This window comes from Saccopteryx leptura, chromosome 3, assembly GCF_036850995.1.
Source record: "Saccopteryx leptura isolate mSacLep1 chromosome 3, mSacLep1_pri_phased_curated, whole genome shotgun sequence".
Taxonomy (NCBI): Eukaryota; Metazoa; Chordata; class Mammalia; order Chiroptera; family Emballonuridae; genus Saccopteryx; species Saccopteryx leptura.
In genome coordinates, this window is record NC_089505.1 from 166,053,688 (window position 1) to 166,072,337 (window position 18,650).

Consider the following 18,650-nt stretch of genomic DNA (forward strand, 5'->3'; position numbering starts at 1 on the left):
TATTTGTCCCTCTTTACAGGTAGGTTTGAAATTCATCTGGAATTGATTTTTTGACATGGTATGAGGTAGGGGTCAAAGTTCTTCTTTTTTCCCCATGTAGGTGTTCAGTCAATCCAGCATCATTTATTGAAAAAACAGACCATCCCTTCCCAATGCATCAAGCAGCATCTTTGATATAAATCAAGGACCATATATGTAGATCTGATTTTGAACTCTCTATTCTATTGCTCAGTTCATATATCCTTGTTGCCAATTACTGTTTCTATAGCTTCCTAGTTGGTGTTGATGTCTGATATGTAAGCCCTCCTGCAGGGCTCTGTAAAAGTCTCTAATTTTTCACCCCACCAAGCCATCCAGTACTGAAGGGCCACTTGTGCCTCCCACTTTGCTTTCAATACATTGAGGAGGATGTGATGGATTTGCCTCTTCTCATGGTTTATTTGTGGTTACCTGGATTTTTATCCCATCAAAGCCTTTAAACTAAAAGCCAGCCAGGTGTCTGCAGTCGAACAAAGCAGATCTGCTGGATAATTAAATAACACGGGGAAGGGGAGGAGTAAATTAGGCGGGGTTGTTTCTACAAGAGGGGTACAGTGAGGAAGTGGTCTACCTACATTTGAGTATTGTCTTCTCCGGGAAATATGAGAACTAAACTCTAAAATCGGGGTAGAGGAGTGCAAGGGAGAGGTCAGCGCATGTAAATGTCGCAGGGGGTTCCGCCAGGTGCCAGGCCAAGTGGATCGGCTCGCCGGGGTGTGGCCGTGAATCAAATCAGCAGTTGAGGGCTGGAGTGCGCGCCGCCGGCTCAGAGCCGCTCCAGCAGCTGCCGCGGCCGGAGCTGGCGCGCCGAGTGCGAGCGCCTGGCGCACAGCGAGCAGCGCGCGGGCTTCTCGGCGGCCACCCCGCGGACTATGAGCGGCCCTTGCTCGGGGTGCAGCCGAGACACGGAGCCCGCGGTGCGGAGCCTCTGAGCTTCTGCGGGAGACCCGTTCGCCGAGTTCCACGCGGGGAGGTGAGTTTCTGCCGCGCGCCCCCCGGGGTGCTGCTCCTCCCGGGGAGCCTCGGCTTCTCTCTCCCAACGGGGACCGGCTGGGAAGTTTGTTGGATGAAGTTTAGGCTGCGGAGAAAATAGAGCCGGCGCTCCCACCCCACCCCCCAGTCACCCAGCTGAGTTGGCGTTTGGGGTCGGGAGTGGCTGAAGTTGGGACGGGACTTGCGCCCTCGGGGGCCTCGGAAGCGGCTGTGATTCCCCAAAACGTGGTCCGCGGGGAGGCGCCCGCCGACTTGCGGCGGGCATCTTGAACGGCATCTTCCCGGGCGCTGGCCTCTCCTGAACCCCTGTAGCTCAGCCAGCAGCCCGTCCCCGTCCTGTCCCGTCCCGTCCCTCTCAGCCCCAAGGCCGGCAGGGGTCCGGGGACGCGGGGACAAAGGGGCTCTACTGGGAGCCCGGGGCTCGGAGGAGGCGAGTTTCTCCCCTAATCTCTTGAAAAGTTTGCAAAGAAAGCGAAGGAGCCTGCCTTGTAACTGTTGACAACATCTCCCTCCCTCTCTCCCTTTGTTGAGAAAGAATGAATAGTTGGTTGTGTCTCTCCCTCGGCGTCGGAGAGGGGAGGGGAGGAGGTTCCGATCTCAGACCGTCTTCCCTCGCCGGCGCAGGCTGCCACCACATTATAAGTTTGATCAGGTGTAGACACTCGTCCGGGAGAGCTCGAGTGAGCTCCGGAACAGCTCGAGAGGCGGCGTGTTCCGTGGGGATCACGGCCAGTCGTGGCTGGGGCTTTGAGGGGTAGAAAATTCTGTTTGGTGTTAACTCACTTGAAGCAAGGTGCGAAGGGAAAAGACTGGTTGCTTAACTTGGTGTCTGCTTTCGCGTAATGCCACTAGCTGAGAGAGAAAATGAGCCAAGCATTCAGAGATTCGTTTAAACCTTGACTCTTATCTTCCAAGGCTACGCAGATCTCTCCAAAGAAAATACATTGGAGGAGGGAAGGTCACTCTGAAAGTGGATAATCTCCCTGCGTGTTGCCAAGGACTGGGGCGAGATCCGGGAAGAAGGGGAGGCCTTGGGGCTGGGGGCGGGGCTCAGTTGACTGGGGGTCCGAAGCGCAAAGGAGCTGCCCAGTACCTACATACCGGGAAGCCACAGACTACATGGTTGCACGGTGTGCAAGGGGACGCATAGAATATAACGTAAACAGTTTGCCATGCCAAAGGCTCCCTCCCCCAACCCCCACTTCAGCTTTCTCTCAACTGCTGCTGAGTCTGACATTTCCAGGATGACTAACCAAGATCTCCATCTCCCCGGATTCATATGGAAAGGACTGCTTGTCCAATGGATTTTATCTTAAGAACCTTATCGTGTAAATCCTGTGCTGTGGTGCTTGAAGTACAATCCATGGAAGAATTATTCATACTTTAATCATTTGGCTAGACTTCATTAAGTTTACTTAAAAAATAAAGGGATACTGTGTGTGTGTGTGTGTGTGTGTGTGTGTGTGTGTGAGAGAGAGAGAGAGAGAGAGAGAGAGAGAGAGAGAGAGAGAGAGATAGGGACAGACAGACAGGAAGGACAGAGATGAGAAGCATCAGTTCTTCATTATGGCACCTTAGTTGTTCATTGATTGCTTTCTCATATGTGCTTTGATGGGGGGGGGGGGGCTACAGCAGAGCTAGTGACCCCTTGCTCAAGCCAGCGACCTTGGGCTCAAGCCAGGGACCTTGGGCTTCAAGCCAGCGACCTTGGGGTCATGTCTATGATCTCACACTCAAGCCATTGACCCTATGCTCAAGCCGGTGAGCTCATGCTCAAGCTGGAGACCCTGGGGCTTCAAACGTGGGTCCTCTGTGTCCCAGCCTGATGCCCTATCCACTGTGCCAACACCTGGTCAGGAGGGATACTTTTAATTTTTAAACCCAAGCAAAACTTCATTTTAAGTGGATAAGCTGATTTCATGTGTGAGGTTGTTGAATCTCCTCTCCCTGTCTGATTCTGCACAGAAGATATAAAAGTATGTGTCTAATTTGTAAATTCTTTACCAAGGTTGTAATGGGGGCAGTGGAGGCAGTTACATTTCCAGAGTTTAGAATATTATAGTAAGTTCTTAAAGCCCATATCAGATGACCGTCTATGAGTTTGACTTGAAACTATTTCATATCAGAAAGAAAATAGAAAAGTCCAAGTAGGAGGACCACTTATCTCTGCTTTGACTTTCATCTGATCATCAGTTTCTTTGACATATCTTGGTAAAGCAAGTGAGTCAGGCTATTTATTATTCACAAGCATTTCAAAAGCACAGCCGCAGAGACTGGATGGCAGCACATAGGTTGTGAGCTTGTCAGGCTTGCTCTTGTCCCACTGAGACTTCAGCTCTTTGAACATTCACATGGGTCTCATTTTCACATCAAGACATAGAATCTTTGACCTTTGCACAGTCACACACTACTTAAAGACAGGGATTCGTTCTGGGAAATGTGGTGTTAAGGTGAGTTAGTTCATCATCGTAGGAACATCATATAATGCACTTACACAAATCTATATGGTATAGCAGCCTACTATATATACCTTGGCTATATGGTATAGCCCAGTGGTTTTCAACTGCAAGTCTGTAGACCAGGGGTTGAAAACTACTGGGTAACCTACTGTTCCTAGGCTACAAAGCTGTACAGCATGTTAGTGTACTGAATACTGTAGGCAACTGTAACACAATGGTAACTATTTATGTATCTAAGCATATCTAAACACAGGAAAGATACAGTAAAAATACAGTATAGAATATTAAAAAGAGTATACCTATATAGTGCAGTTACCATGAATGGAGCTTGTAGGATTGGAAGTTGCTTTAGGTGAGTAGATGTGAAGGCCTAGGACATTACTGTGTACTGCTATAGACTTTATGACACTGTGCACTTTAGGCTACACTAAATTTATAAAACAACACAAGATTAAATCAATCACAAGAGAAAATGATGTAATCAATAAATGGAGTAAACATGAGATGTATGAGGCTGCTGCTGGTGTAGCATAGCATACTATTTACAGCAATTGGATTTTTTAATAAGTAGAAAGAGTACTCGAAAACTAGAGCACATAATTGTATGTGCTATACTTTTATATGACTGGCAGCACAGTAGATTTGTTCATAGCAGCATCACCATAAACACACAAGTGACATGTTGCATTATGATGACTACAACATCACTAGGTGATAGGAATCTTTTAGCTCCATTATAATCTTATGGGAACACTGTTGTATATGTGGTTCATCATAGCCTGAAATGTTGTTATACGGTGCATGGTTGTAAGTATTTTAGGATCTGGCGTTAGACTGGATAACACTATGTTTGTTTACCTGCACAGTGGAGAGAGGTGAAGTCTGGTGGCCAAAGTCTTACCTGGGCTTTTCTTTTAAAAACTCCAGACGTGCCACTTGGTGTGCCTGTGTGTGTGTGTCTACATCCTACTTGGTTTGGTATGTTTACATCTATTGCTTTAAGTTAAAGCATTTCCGTCCTCATCTTTTCCGGCAAGTCTTCCTCAGAAGCAGGGACTTCACTTGTGAACTCTCATTATAATAGGCCTACAATGACAAGCAATACAGACATGTCCCTGCCCTGCTTAGAGGACACCTGCTCTTTATTGAATGCTCACTATATGTCAAGGACATTCTGTGCACAATCACATTTACTTTTCACAACAACCCCATGAAATAGGTATTGTTAATCTGTTTTTACAAATTTGAAACTGTCAGAGTTGAGTAACTTGTCCTAGGCCCTATAGCTAGTCCAGTGGTTCTCAAACTTTTTGAAGTTGGGTGCATTTAAAGTCCTACAAATAATTGTAGGCACAAAAAAAAAAAAAATTGTAGGCACACTATATATAAATTTCTGAGAAATATGTTATAATAATTAAGTCAAATATTAAAGAAAAAAATAAAAAGTTCAAGTGTGCTTTTAATGGTAATTAAATGAAATAAATACAACAAAATTAAATTTATTCTGACATTAAAAAACATTTTTACGTTACATTTTTTGAGTTATGTTTTTTTAGAATTTGTAAAAAAGAGGGGTTAAAAAATAAAAAAAGACAAAAAAGTTATCTTTATATATATAGATAGATAGATAGATACATTTTTAGTAAGATTTAGTAAATTCAGCAGGTCCTGGTGCGAATGTGTTAAGTTTTTTCATTCTTGTGCTTATGAGAAACATGAGCCTGATGTGTCCTAGCGATTTCTTCAGTGTTTGGGCATTTACAGTGTGTCCGTAAAGTCATGGTGCACTTTTGACCGGTCACAGGAAAGCAACAAAAGACAATAGAAATGTGAAATCTGCACCAAATAAAAGGAAAACTCCCAGTTTCATACTATTCAGTGCAGTTCGATGTGGGCTCATGCACAGATTTTTTAGGGCTCCTTAGGTAGCTATCCCATATAGCCTCTACAGCAGGGGTCCCCAAACTACAGCCCGCGGCCCCCTGAGGCCATTTATCCGGCCCTGCCGCACTTCTGGAAGGGGCACCTCTTTCATTGGTGGTCAGTGTGAGGAGCATAGTTCCCATTGAAATACTGGTCAGTTTGTTGATTTAAATTTACTTGTTCTTTATTTTAAATATTGTATTTGTTCCCGTTTTGTTTTTTTATTTTAAAATAAGATATGTGCAGTGTGCATAGGGATTTGTTCATAGTTTTTTTTTATAGTCCAGCCCTCCAATGGTCTGAGGGACAGTGAACTGGCCCCCTGTGTAAAAAGTTTGGGGACCCCTGCTCTACAGACTCGTCACTGACTGATGGCCTACCAGAATGGGGTTTCTCCACCAAACTGCCGGTTTCCTTCAACTGCTTATCCCACCGAGTAATGTTATTCCTGTGTGGTGGCGCTTTGTTATAAACATGTCGATATTCACGTTGCACTTTGGTCACGGATTCGAATTTAGCGAGCCACAGAACACACTGAACTTTCCTCTGTACCGTCCACATCTCGACTGGCATGGCCGTGGGCTGCTCTGCTGTATACACAGTGTTAAGTCATCATCCGCGCATGTGCACATGCTGCCACATCATCCTTCAGAAACTGGGAGGGTTTTCCTTTTATTTGGTGCAGATTTCACATTTCTATCGTTTTTTGTTGCTTTCCTGTGACCGGTCAAAAGTGCACCATGACTTTACGGACACACACTGTATTTGAAAGGCAAAGTCTCATTTCATTTCCTTGTCAATACATTGAAGAATTCCTCTCTTTTAACTCTTAATTGTGTTGAGTACAGAAAACCCCCACCATACATATCATCTTAACTTTACACCAAACAAAGGATAAAAGAAACTTGCCTCCAGTCTTTCCGGGTAACATGGGGGGTAGTGTAAACAATCCAGCACCACAGCTTAACAGCCTTTTGCAACCTAGTCAGGCAAGTGAGGTGGGGAGTTGGGCAGACCTGTCAGCTTATAGCCAATTACTCACACCTTTGTCCCCCCAAACTCTAAACTCCAAAAACCCTGTTGGTTTTTTGGTCTTCAACAGGCACATATTTCTCTGGAATACCATAGGGTGCACCTGGAAATCTTCTAGGGTGCACCAGTGCGCCCTGGCGCACACTTTGAGAACCACTGAGCTAGTCCATCAATGGTAGAGTAGGGATTTGAATCTATAAGTGACTCCAGAACAAGCCTAGGTTCTGAGTCAACCCTGTTTGATTTATAAAAATCAAATAGTACATATGATGGAAATATCAGTGACTGGAAATATCAAGAGGGAAACAAGTCCAGGTGGAGAAAATATGGGAGCCAGAGAAAGGAGACTTGGATTTAGTCTCCTCAGTGCTCTTCCAGCCAGGTGTTCCCACCTCAGGACCTTCTCATTTGTAGAGTCCCTGGCCTGGAAATCATTCTGATCTCTTCATTGGTTTCTTGATTTTCTTCAGGTTTCATGTCATTGTTTCCTCTTCAAAGCAGCCTTCCTATACAGCCTAATCCGAAAGAGCCATCCATCCCCAGCCAGTATAGTCTGCCATTTCATCCTGTTATGTGTTCTTGAGTGCCCTCATGATGGGGATATGACCGAGTTTGTTTTCCTGTCTGTGTTGGTTGGACTCCCCCATCACAGTGAAGGCTCTTGTAAGAGCAGGACTTTGTCGAGTTTATTAGGTCTTCAGCCCTGGTATACTGGAAACCTTCAGGGAATATATATTGAATGAATGAACATTTATTTTCTTATCTGGTAAAAGGAAGGGACTTGATTGTCTGAGATTCCATCTACATATAACACGCTGAGATTCTGCCTAGTGGTCGGAGGTGGTAAGTGGCTTCTCTGTCAAAATGGAAAGTACTTACCATGAACCTAGATTCACACTACACACCGTGCACTCCCATTGCTTGGATTTCTCCCTGGGCTCCTGGTATCTGGAAAAATTAAAAGTAGATAAAGCTCAAGTAGGAAATAGAGTCACCCAAAGATTGCAAATGAGCTCCTTCTACCTGTAGTTCCCCTACCATCCCCTGCCCCACTTTTCGTTTGTTTTATTTTCAAAGTTTTGTCTCCGGGCTGGGCCCACCTCCCCCACCATTGACCTGAGTCAAGCTTGACACAGGACCCAGGGTCGAGATAGTCTTTCCAAATCACTAGACATAGGGCAAGACTGTATTTTCATGGGAAAGAGTTCCAATTTAGAGGCGGGAATTGTAAAGGAGAGCCTGGCCTGTGTATTTTCTGTTTATCTGCAGCTGAGAACTCTCTGGAAACTTCACCTTGGATGCTCTTCTCCCTCCAGTTGATAAACTCTGCTTCACACCCTCCAGGGAAGCCTTTTCAGGGCCGCTAGTGGCCCCTGAAAGTGGTCCCCACTTCCCAGAGCACTGGGAATCACCAACAGTGGTCATCACTTACTGTCTGCTTCCTCCACAGAGAAGTAATCTCATGCAGTTGTTGGACACTGTCCCCACACAGGCACAGTGCTCACCACATAGGAGGCCGTCCTTAAATGAGTATTGAACAGAAGAATGAATAAGTGCATCTATTAAATAAATGATACTTCCTCATTTTCATTCTTTTATGTTACCCAGGAAAACAAATCTGAGTAAGTTGCTCTGTACCAAAGAGACTTGCTTATCCAGTGATTGTCAACCCTGCCTCCACATTGGACAATACCAGGGTGCTACCTACTGAGATTCTGATTTCATTGGTCTGGGTCATGCCTTGGGTGTCAGGATCTTAAAAGCTTTCTGAGGCTTCTTAATGTGCAACTAGTTTAAGAACCACCACTTTAAATTTTTAGCATTCCTTCCTTGCATTGGTCCTATGGCTTGAAGCAGCCATGGTAAGAGAGAGTAGGGATATAATTCATGGATATTGTGTGGTTCCTGACACCTTAAGAGGTACTTTCACATCTGTTATCACATCTGATAATAACAAGCTAAGGGATCTACTCTCTGGTTTAAATATTCCCTTTATGTTGATGACTCTTAAAAATCTACGTTGTGTCCTGGCTCCTGACTGCACATACCAGTATCTAACCTCCTGGACCAAACTGTCCTGCTGGTACCTCACATAGAACAGCTCCAGTGGTGAGCTTGTTACCCACCTTCCTGCAGGCGTCCCCTTCTTATGCTACTGGTGTGTTACAGCATCGCACCATTGTCCCCTGGTTACGGCCCCTGTCCTCCCAGCCAGAGGCCTCAGCTCCTAGCTCTTTGCTCTGCCCCTCCCTTCCCTTCACCTGGCCACTTCCCCAGGTCAATCTTTATTGTTCCTTGTTGGCTTGTTACCTTTAGCTAGACTGACCTCTCTGCCTCCCTCTTCTCCCCTCCAGAATTATCAGAGTTACCTACCTGGGCATGGACTAGAATCTGCCCCTCCCTTCCAGATCTTTCCTAGCACTTACAATTAAGTCCAGACACCTTGACATAGCCTTTAAGACTTCATAATCTGGTCCTAAGCGGTGCTTATCCAGAAGATGCTTCTCGACCTCTCTACTCCAACCAAATCACATGACATGACATGACATGACATGACATGACATGACACGACACAACGTACAGTTTCCTGAGCCTGGGGAGCAGTTCCTGTCTTTATGCATCTGCTGTTGAAACATTGTCTTGGAAGGCTTCTCCTGACCATTCTCCTCCTTTCAAAATCCTTCATCTACAGTGAGGTCTTCTCTGAAGAGAACCTTGAATCCTTTCATCAAAATTAGTTGTTCTTCATATGATTTCACTCATATGTGGAATATAAAACTAAGAGCAACAAATGAACAAACAAGACAAACAAAAACTCATATACACACAGATAACAGTATGGTAGTTACTAGAGGGAAGGTGGGTGGGAGAGTAGTAAAGGGTAAAGGGGGTCACATCCATGGTGATGGAAGATTTGACTTTGGGTGTTGAACACACAATGTAATATGCAGATGCTGTAGCATAGAAATGTACACTTCAGGCCCTGGCCAGTTGGCTCAGCGGTAGAGCATTGGCCTGGCATGTGGAAGTCCCGGGTTCGATTCCCAGTCAGCGTACACAGTCAAGAAGCTACCACCTGCATCTGCTTCTCCACCCTGCTCCTCTCTTCTTCTCCTGCAGCCAGGGTTCAAATGAGCAAGTTGGCCCTGGGTGTTGAGGATGGCTCCACGGCCAACCTCAGGCACTGAAATAGTTTGGTTGCATGAGCAACGGAGCAACGGCCTAGATGGGCAGAACATCAGTCCCAGATGGGAATTGCGGGATGGGTCCCGGTCGGGTCGCATGTAGGAGTCTATCTCTCTGCCTCCCTGCCTCTCACTTGATAAGAAAAGGGAGGGAGGGAGGGAGGAAGGAAGAAAGGAAGGGAGGGAGGGAGGGAGGGAGGGAGGAAGGAAGGAAGGAAGGAAGGAAGGAAGGAAGGAAGGAAGGAAGGAAGGAAGGAAGGAAGGAAGGAAGGAAAAGAAATGTATGCTTGAACCTATAATTTTATTAACCAATGTCACCCCAATAAGTGTAATTTAAAAGTTAATTGTTCTCCTCTCCAGCATGTTAGGGGCCCCTATTGATGAATCCTTGTTGCCAGTCCTTATCTTATTCTCAGAGTACATAATCAGGCATTGGGGCTTAGGATTCCTTGCTTTCTCTAAGTATCCTATAAGGAAGAAGCACTTAAATATTTGTTGAATTGAGAGTAGAAAGAGCAGGTGTTAATATCCCTCTCTATCCAAGAGTAAACTGAGGTGTGGGTAATGTGCGGAAGGGCCCTCTAGAACAGTGGCTTGATCTTGAAATAGATCTTGGATAGGCAGAGAGGAAACAGGCTGCTGGGAACACTGCAGCCAGGGCTACTGACCCATTGTTGGAGCCTGGGAATAGAGTTGATCAATAGTGTGGCCCTTTGCACACAAAGAGGCTCTATGGGGTGCTCTGGGCCTCCCCACAGGTCCTTTGAAATGATCCAGGCCTGTCTGTGGAGAAGGAAGGTGCTGAGAGCTCAGACAGGTGAGCGTTCGCAGCTGTGTGTGTGTGGGGAGAGGGAATCCTTGTCAGCTTATGTCACTGGTGGTCAGGCAGGGAGGGGTAAGGAGTGTGGTTCCATTTTTAATAATGATGAGTAATGTTGAGCAAGTGCTGACTGTGTGCCAGGTACTGGTCAGACCCGGGAGGGCCCACACAGGAAGGGCCCTCACAATTCTATTGTTCTGTACCTGCTATGAGCCAGGCCTGCTGTGTGGTCCCAGTTAGACATGGAGCAGTCAAACCCCAGAATTACCAGGTTTGGCAAAGAACTGAGGACAGGGTTAGGATTATATATGCGAGTGAGGGGTCTCCTTCCCCCCAGCCCCTGGCACTTGCGCATTTCTCTCTGCTGCATGCATAGGCAGTGGCTCCTGTGTGCTTTCGTCATCAGTTGTTTTCTTTGCACCCTCTGCTGTCTTCATCCCAGTTCTAACTCTTACACTGTGAGGTTCTGGAGGGCTGCGTTCTTCTTGGTTGTCTTCAAGCCATAGCCCAAATCCCAGTTCCCTGTGAAACTGACTGCAGCGGTACTAGTAAGCGATGACTGTCACTCAAAGCTGTCTCCTTCGCAGTGGGAAGATTGGTCTGCGTGGGACCGGGGCTGCAGGGCATGAGAGCTGGCCTGCAGAGCAGGGCGGTGTTCCACTTGTCAGCCTGGAATAGGCTAGGCTTGGGCTTAGCGAGGCTGCTGTGTTGTCCAGACCAGTCTGATACCACAACCAGTAGTCACATTCTGGATCCTTATGTCTCCAGGATTATCCCTTATTTTTATTCAGGCTCATGTTTCTTTTCCTCAAATATTGGTCTTTAAAATGTCATATAATTTGTCTTAAGTCAAAACCATAGTTTGTTTTGGGGGTGTTGGTGCTGATTCTCTCAGGATGAATATTTTTACTAGTGTTCAAAGCTGGGAACAATTATTGGGGCTGTTTTATTTGCATGTAACCTTAGGTATCACTTTCCTTTCTTTTCCATACCCCCCTTTATTTTCTTTTTCTCTTCCCTTCCCACTCTTCCCTGACTATGTGGACACCATGCACATTGCTAACCCTGCTGGTGGCAGGCAGGATCCTGACCCCTCTGGGGGACCGTATACATGGAGCCCCCTGCCTCAGTGGCTTCCCCCTGCAACTGAGCCCACTGACGTATGGAGGATTGGCCACCTCCTGACCCCTGACCCTGGCCTGTCTTCGTTAATTAGAGCACATTGATTTATTTATAAGCACCAGGTCATTGACAGGAAAGTTGCCCAGTTGCTCTGGGTAGCACAGCCTAGGGGCTGGTCTGGTGCTGAAGGAGTTCCAGCAGCTGAGGAATTCCAGTCAGCTCCACCTGTGCTATATTTACAGGGTGGGAGAGATGTAAGCTAATTAACATATTTATAACATTTTCTCTAACGCTGTTAGTACTGAAACCTTGAGTCCTTCCTCAGTCATCTTTTTTGTAGTCATGCTTTCCCATCAGCTTCGGTCACCTGAAATAATGAAACAGCTCATGTGCCTCTAACGTCTCTGAAGTGTATTTGCCCTTTTCTGTTGGCAGATCTGCTGCCAGCCCAGGAGAATTCCTTTGTAATAGCAAAAAAGGGAGATGAGTAAACTTCCTGTTTGCATTCTGTTTCACTAGTGATGCCATTCAATGTTTGTCTTTTAATGCAGCAAGCATTTTCTTTTGTTAGGCAGTATATTTCCATTTCCTTCTGTACTTAGGAAGTCAGTTCTTGTGATGATCTTAGATTTATAGCTTCCCTCTTATCATTCCCTTCAGAGTTGAGAATCATGGCTGCGGGAAAATTTGCAAGCCTTCCCAGAAACATGTCAGTGAATCACCAGTTCCCCCTGGCCTCCTCCATGGACCTTCTAAGCAGCAAGTCACCTCTCGCCAGTCATCGCCCAGATGCCTATCACGACGTGTCCATACACGGCACCCTTCCACGGAAGAAGAAAGGCCCTCCTCCTATAAGGTCCTGTGATAACTTCAGTCACATGGGCACCCTGCCCCATTCCAGGTCCCCACGGCAGAACTCAGCCCTGACACAGGACGTCATCCAGGAGCACCCACTGCGAGATTGGGAAGGCGAAGTTTTCACCTTCAGGTAACTTCTTTCATTTCATGAGGGAAAATGATTTGACTTAAACAGCTTTTTAAAAAAGTCATTTTATTAGGTTACATGTCAAACATGTACAAAATAGAGTAAATAGTGTAATTAACCTCCGTGGACTTATCTATCACCCGCTTCAACAGTTACCACCCCACGGCCAGCTCTGCCCTGGCTCCTCCCACCCACTCTCCTTTTCTGGTGTTGTTTTGAAGCAAATCTCAGACCTCATTTTATTTTACCTATAAATATTTTGGTATATGTCTTTCAAAGATAAGAACTTACTTAAAAATATGTATATATCTATAACCATAATACAAAAAATGGTGACACCTAAAAAAGAACCGCCCTTTAATGTCATCCCATATTGGAGAGTATTCTCAAAGCCCACTTTCTGTGTCATTAAATCCCTCAAAAAGAAGCACAAGTATTTTTTTTTTATCATAACACCAGATTCTGAACCACATCCATCCAATTCTAAAGAGATGCCAAGGTGTCTTTAAGTTAGGACCTGTATCTCCTTGTAGTTAGTTGTAACGTGACGGAATGCAGTTCTGTGTGGTCGCATCATTGGGTCATCTGCAGAACACGATAGAATATTTTCTCCTATCCACCAGGGATCTGAGTAAATACACCTATGGTTGTAAAGACTTCTTCCCTGGGTTTGTAATGGGCCTGACTGTGATTGGTTTCTGCTTGTTAGAGCTGGTTTAGAAACTCTGCACTCCTCCTGTTGGGCAAGATCAGCAACCTGGGATGCTGTCGGGGAAAACAAGGTGGACTCATCTGTTGTATCGCCTGGCGTCACTCTTTTTGTCCAATCCTGTAGCAAAGAAAGCCACTTTGATCCTGGCTCATTTATTTGTTCAGTATCTATATACAGCACCTATATTAATTAGAGTACACTGATTTTATAAGTACCAGTACTTCACCTGGAAAATTCTGCCCAGTTCCTCTGGGTCTCTAACTGAAGGGCTAGTCCAACATTAAAGATATTCTAGCAGCCAAAACACTTCAGTAATCTGCACTTGCCCTTTTACAGGGTGGAGAACTATGTGAACTAACAGGATAGCTATGGAACATCTGAAACAGTGTCCTCCCAGAGCTGATATTCTAGGGAAGAACCCAGATAATAAATACAATTAACTAAACAAGACGATTGCAGGTCATATAGTAAGCATTATAGAGGAAATAGAGAGTGGAATGCTGCAGATTTATTGGGGTTATGTCCATTTCAGAGGGACAGGTTGCTGAGGAGATGATAGTTAAGCTAGGACCTGCCTATTGAGAGGAGATAGCTGTGAAAGCACCAGCGGAAGGCTGTGCCAGGCACAGGGAGAGCGAGGGCAAAGCTCTGGGGTGGGAACAGGGTCGGCATGTTTGAGGAACCCTAAATGAAGCCGGTGTGGCCTGTGGCTAGAGGGTAGCAAGTTGAGAGAAAATAGTATAGACATTGGGGCAAGAGTTTAGAATTCGTTATAGTAATGCAGTAGTACAAGAAGAAATGAAGTAGAGGCCCAGGTATCCACTGTAGAAAGCATGAGAGAGCTCTGACATGTTCCTGACATCAGACCAGAAGGTTCCCCAGACCCAAAAAGTCTAGGTGGGTGACCTGCAGTCAGAGAGCCTGCTGATGGAAGGAGATAAATGTGGAGATACATACTGCGCAGTGCTGTTCATATCGCATCATCGGAACTTCACAGGTGAGATGCATACAGAAGGCAGCCATCATTCTCCCTCTCCTGAAGCTATGAGGCAGCAAAGAAAAATATAACCCTGGTCCTCCAGCACTAAGTACGAATGCCAGGCTGCACGATATGGAGTCAGAACAAACTGCTACCTGGCTTCCTGTGACCACTCTTTATTTTTCCCCTTAAAATTTGAATTGAGCTAGACGTCACTGTGCACGGGATGTACCTCCACGTTTACCTGTTTCGTCAGCAGACTCTCTCAGCTGGGAGGTCGCCCACCTAGATTTTTTCAGAGCATGTCCAGGGCCTTGTCATGGACCTGGCTCTCCCTGGGGAACCATCTGGTCTGATGTCAGGCACATTTCAGAGCTCTCTATGTACCACACACAAACAATTCACAAACTCATTTCTTGAACTTCTAAGGTCCTGGCTAGGTGCCAGCTCTTACAAGGAGAAACTCCAAGGGTAGTAATGGAGTCACCCTTCCTATCTGAGGAAGTTTCTGATAAACATCCAAGGTCCAAGTTGTCAACCTGCCAGAAGTTCAAAGCTTTTTGATTTGAAAACTGACTTGGACAGAATGGTCAGATCTCTGTAAAAAGATCTAATCAGGGAGAGGGGCACAAGTCCTGAGTTTGAAGTCCAGGTGGTGGAAGATTGCTGATTTAGGTTTGTTTATGATACAGAACTATGTTCATTTGGAGACACATTTTTTTTTCTAGGTTTAAAATATCCTATTATTAAGGAAAAATGCAGAAAGTAACAAATGCATTACTTTGAAATAATGTGCAAAGGCATGTGTTTGTGTGTCAAAGGATCAGAAAGTCCTAGTCTCCTGGCTCATTAGTCTTATTATTTTTAATTACCTAACACGTTTTAAAGTTTTTTTTATATTTTATTTTTTTCATTTTTATAGACAGAGGAGAGACAGAGAAGGGGGGAGGAGCAGGAAGCATCAACTCCCATATGTGCCTTGACCAGGCAAGCCCAGGGTTTTGAACCAGCGACCTCAGGGTTCTAGGTTGACACTTGATCTTCTGTGCCACCGCAGGTCAGGCAATTACCTAATACATTTTAAATATTCAGAAATGTTCCCAATTTTTAGGAGTTTAAAGTTCCTTGTTTTTAAAAAATTTTTTTTTTAATTTCAATCCTTTAAATAGTCCTAATTAGACTATGAGTGGCTTCCATTCCTTTTCAGAACAAACGTGATATAAATGAAGTCTGTGGCTCTGAAGCACTAGGGACAGCAGAATGAATGAGGACCAGGCTCCAGGGCGGGGGCTGTGCCTGTGGGGCCACAGGGAGAAAGTGTTTCTGTTCCTAACTCTGCGTACAGCCGAAGAAGAGCTGCGCATGCCAACCGCCGGCCGCTTCGGCTCGCTCTCCACTGGAAGCTGGGAGCCATGTGTGTTTTAAAGTTAGAGTTTTGGACTTCTGTCTTCAGAGAACTAAGACTTGTTAGGTCTATTTTTAATAAGATTATTGATATTTTAGGGGGCTTCTAAAGTGTTTTGGCCTTACTTGCTTCTTTTCTTGGTGAATTTTGGTGTTAATTTTATGACTTGCCTGGATGTCAAGTGTGAAAACCTTCCATTTTGTCACATGTGGGGTTGGCATGATGATTGTAGGGCCATCGTGAAGAGCCTGGCCCCATTCTTCACATGCACCTGCCTCCACTCACGGGGCCAGCACCGCCTTGTCTTGTCACATTGCAAGTTTGCTGTTTTCCCAACAAGTCTGTTTGCCTTATTAATCTTTAAAAAGTCACTTTTATTATAATTAAATATTAATTGAACATCTACCCTGGGAGGCCCCAGGCAGAGTAGAGGAACTTGCCCCTTTGACCTAAAATTTTGCATTATTAAACTGTCATATAAACATGTCATACCACATAAATTATTATCCCTTACATTTTATAGTTTTAAAATATCTTTTTTTTTTTTTTTTTTTCATTTTTCCGAAGCTGGAAACGGGGAGGCAGTCAGACAGACTCCTGCATGCGTCCGACCAGGATCCACCCGGCATGCCCACCAGGGGGCGATGTTCTGCCCCTCTGGGGCATCGCTCTGTTGCATCCAGAGCCATTCTAGCGCCTGAGGCAGAGGCCACAGAGCCATCCCCAGTGCTGGGCCATCTTTGCTCCAATGGAGCCTTGGCTGCGGGAGGGGAAGAGAGAGACAGAGAGGAAGGAGAGGGGGAGGGGTGGAGAAGCAGATGGGTGCTTCTCCTGTGTGCCCTGGCTGGGAATCGAACCCGGGACTCCTGCACGCCAGGCCGACACTCTATTGCTGAGCCAACCGGCCAGGGCCTGTTTTAAAATATCTTGAAGGATATGTTCATATATTATCTGTTTGAACATCATAACCCTGAGTGAGAGGCGGCACATTTTATCATGAGCAGCAGCAGCAGCAGCATCTATAGTTGAGAAAATGGTTCAGGGATGTTGAGACACCTAAGATCAGACCCTGGTGAGTGACTGAGCTGGGATTAAAACCCAGAAAGTACTGTAGGGCCTTTCCCAGACACTGCTCCACAGCCTCCCAAGATTGTTGGCATCCTCTGAGCCATCTTCCTGCGTGGAGAGCTTCCGTGCACATAGTCTGAATCCAGGGTTGCTGGCATCCCCCTTGGGAAAAATGGAGCCTTGGTTGCCAAGAGCCAGGCAGAACGCAGGCCTGGAAGGGGGTTGGTCTCTTCATTTGGAGACTGTATCTCTTGGCTTTGTTGTTGTCTTGGCTGCCCTTGGATGTACTTGTGGTTTGAAAGGTGGCCAAAGCGAGAAGCCAGGGCGCTTTTAAACCTGCTGCTTGATGTCACAGAAGGAGCCTTTGTTCCGCAGGCAGGGCAAGGCTTCTCCGACAGGTCTGCAGACAGGATTTCCTCTTGACATTAGCGTTGTTCGGCTGGTGGCCCTTTGATTCATTTATCTTCAAGGATGAATATTTACTTGAATCTGGGACCTTCCTTGGGCTGAGCGGGGATCGGTGCCTGTTGTTGGGTATCCGTGTTGCTGGGATAGCTGAAGGATCAGCACTTGGAGACAGCCCAGTCCTTTTCCTGCCTGTGGGTATGTGGAGGCACGCATTCCTGGGAACAGCTGCTGAGGGCCTAATTCCCTCTGCCCCTTGAGCTGTGGGAGCATGTGGTGGGACAATGTGATGTTTCATTAGTTTGTATGAGTGGAGCTGACTGACTAGTCACAAGTGTTTTAACCGACAGGGGCCAGAAAGTCTGCAGACTTACTCCAAGTTAAAATCTGCTGTACTTTCCCAGCTGGTAAGGAACCCACCATGTCACAGTGTCAACTCTTCAAAATTGAAGCAAAAGCATCAGCACGGGATCTGGGATCTGTGTAGAAGACTCTTTTCTAAACACTGATTTAAAGACATTCTGGGCTGTGTCGATGCTGTCATGTGAAAAATTGTTTCATTTGTTCCTCTTCAGAACCACCAAGTTCTATAACCATTACTTTCTCCTTAACAAAGCAAGTGCCCCCAGATAGGCAAATAAATGAGTCCCTTAGCTCACTTTAATGGGAGAGATCTAAATGTAACCATCCACATGCAAACATCTGCATTTTATCTATACGTGGGTGTGTCTGCTGTCTGCAAATTGGAAGCTTTCTGTGCACAGAGGAAAAGTTGGATTTAGAGTTGAAAAAAAATCTATGTAGTAGATTAATAATTCTATTTAATAGAAGGTCATCAATTGAGTTAGGGTGGCAATGGTTTAACAACCAAGAATGTCTCTATGGAGTAATGGTCCACATGTTTTTATTCTTAAAATTTTAAGTTGAGTTTTACCCACATTGTGAAATGCCTGTGGTGTTTGAGTGCAGCTGTTGTTGGACAGGTTAGTGAATTCCAGTGGATGGTACATGTCCAGGCCCGGTGGTCCCCAGTGACCCCCCCTCCCCTCGTAGGCATGCTAAGGCTCGGAGCAGCTGGGTCAGAGGTGAGCTCAGCCCTGCTGGGTGTCTTGCTTGCCCCAGTGTTGAGGGAGCCCAGAAAATGGGAAGTGCTTGTCCGTCCACCAGCTGCCTGACACTAGTCCTAAATCCTCTACTGACAGGGATGATTTGAACCTAAAGTCTGGGATCTGTGCATTCTCAGCTGTTCTTCTGGGGCAAACTACAGGGTTTTTAAAAACTGATTGCAAACCACAACTGAGAAAATCATTGGAGAAGTATACAATGTCGTCTTTGTTGAGTGTAGCTGCTCAGCATTTTGTCTGGCCTCCACCACCCCCCCTACCCCCACTCTAACACATGCACCTTGGACAGACCTGCTTTAAATCATGTTTTTTCAAGCCTCCTCCAAGCTGTCTGGGAAAGGTCAGGCTTTTTAGTCTTCTGAGAGTCAGAAACTAGAAGCTTTTTGCACCCCTTCCTAC

The 18,650-nt window shown here is 45.8% G+C and overlaps 1 protein-coding gene across 1 annotated transcript in view; it reads left to right on the top strand.

The window, feature by feature from the left end:
• Window positions 1-786: 786 nt before the first annotated feature.
• Window positions 787-18,650, top strand: part of BCAR3 (BCAR3 adaptor protein, NSP family member) — a 125,421-nt gene continuing 107,557 nt past the window's right edge. The window contains exons 1-2 of the mRNA XM_066376749.1: window positions 787-1,012; window positions 12,234-12,561. Of these exons, the coding sequence (XP_066232846.1) occupies window positions 12,245-12,561 (317 nt within the window). The 5' untranslated portion in view covers window positions 787-1,012; window positions 12,234-12,244. The remainder of the gene's footprint in view (window positions 1,013-12,233; window positions 12,562-18,650) is intronic.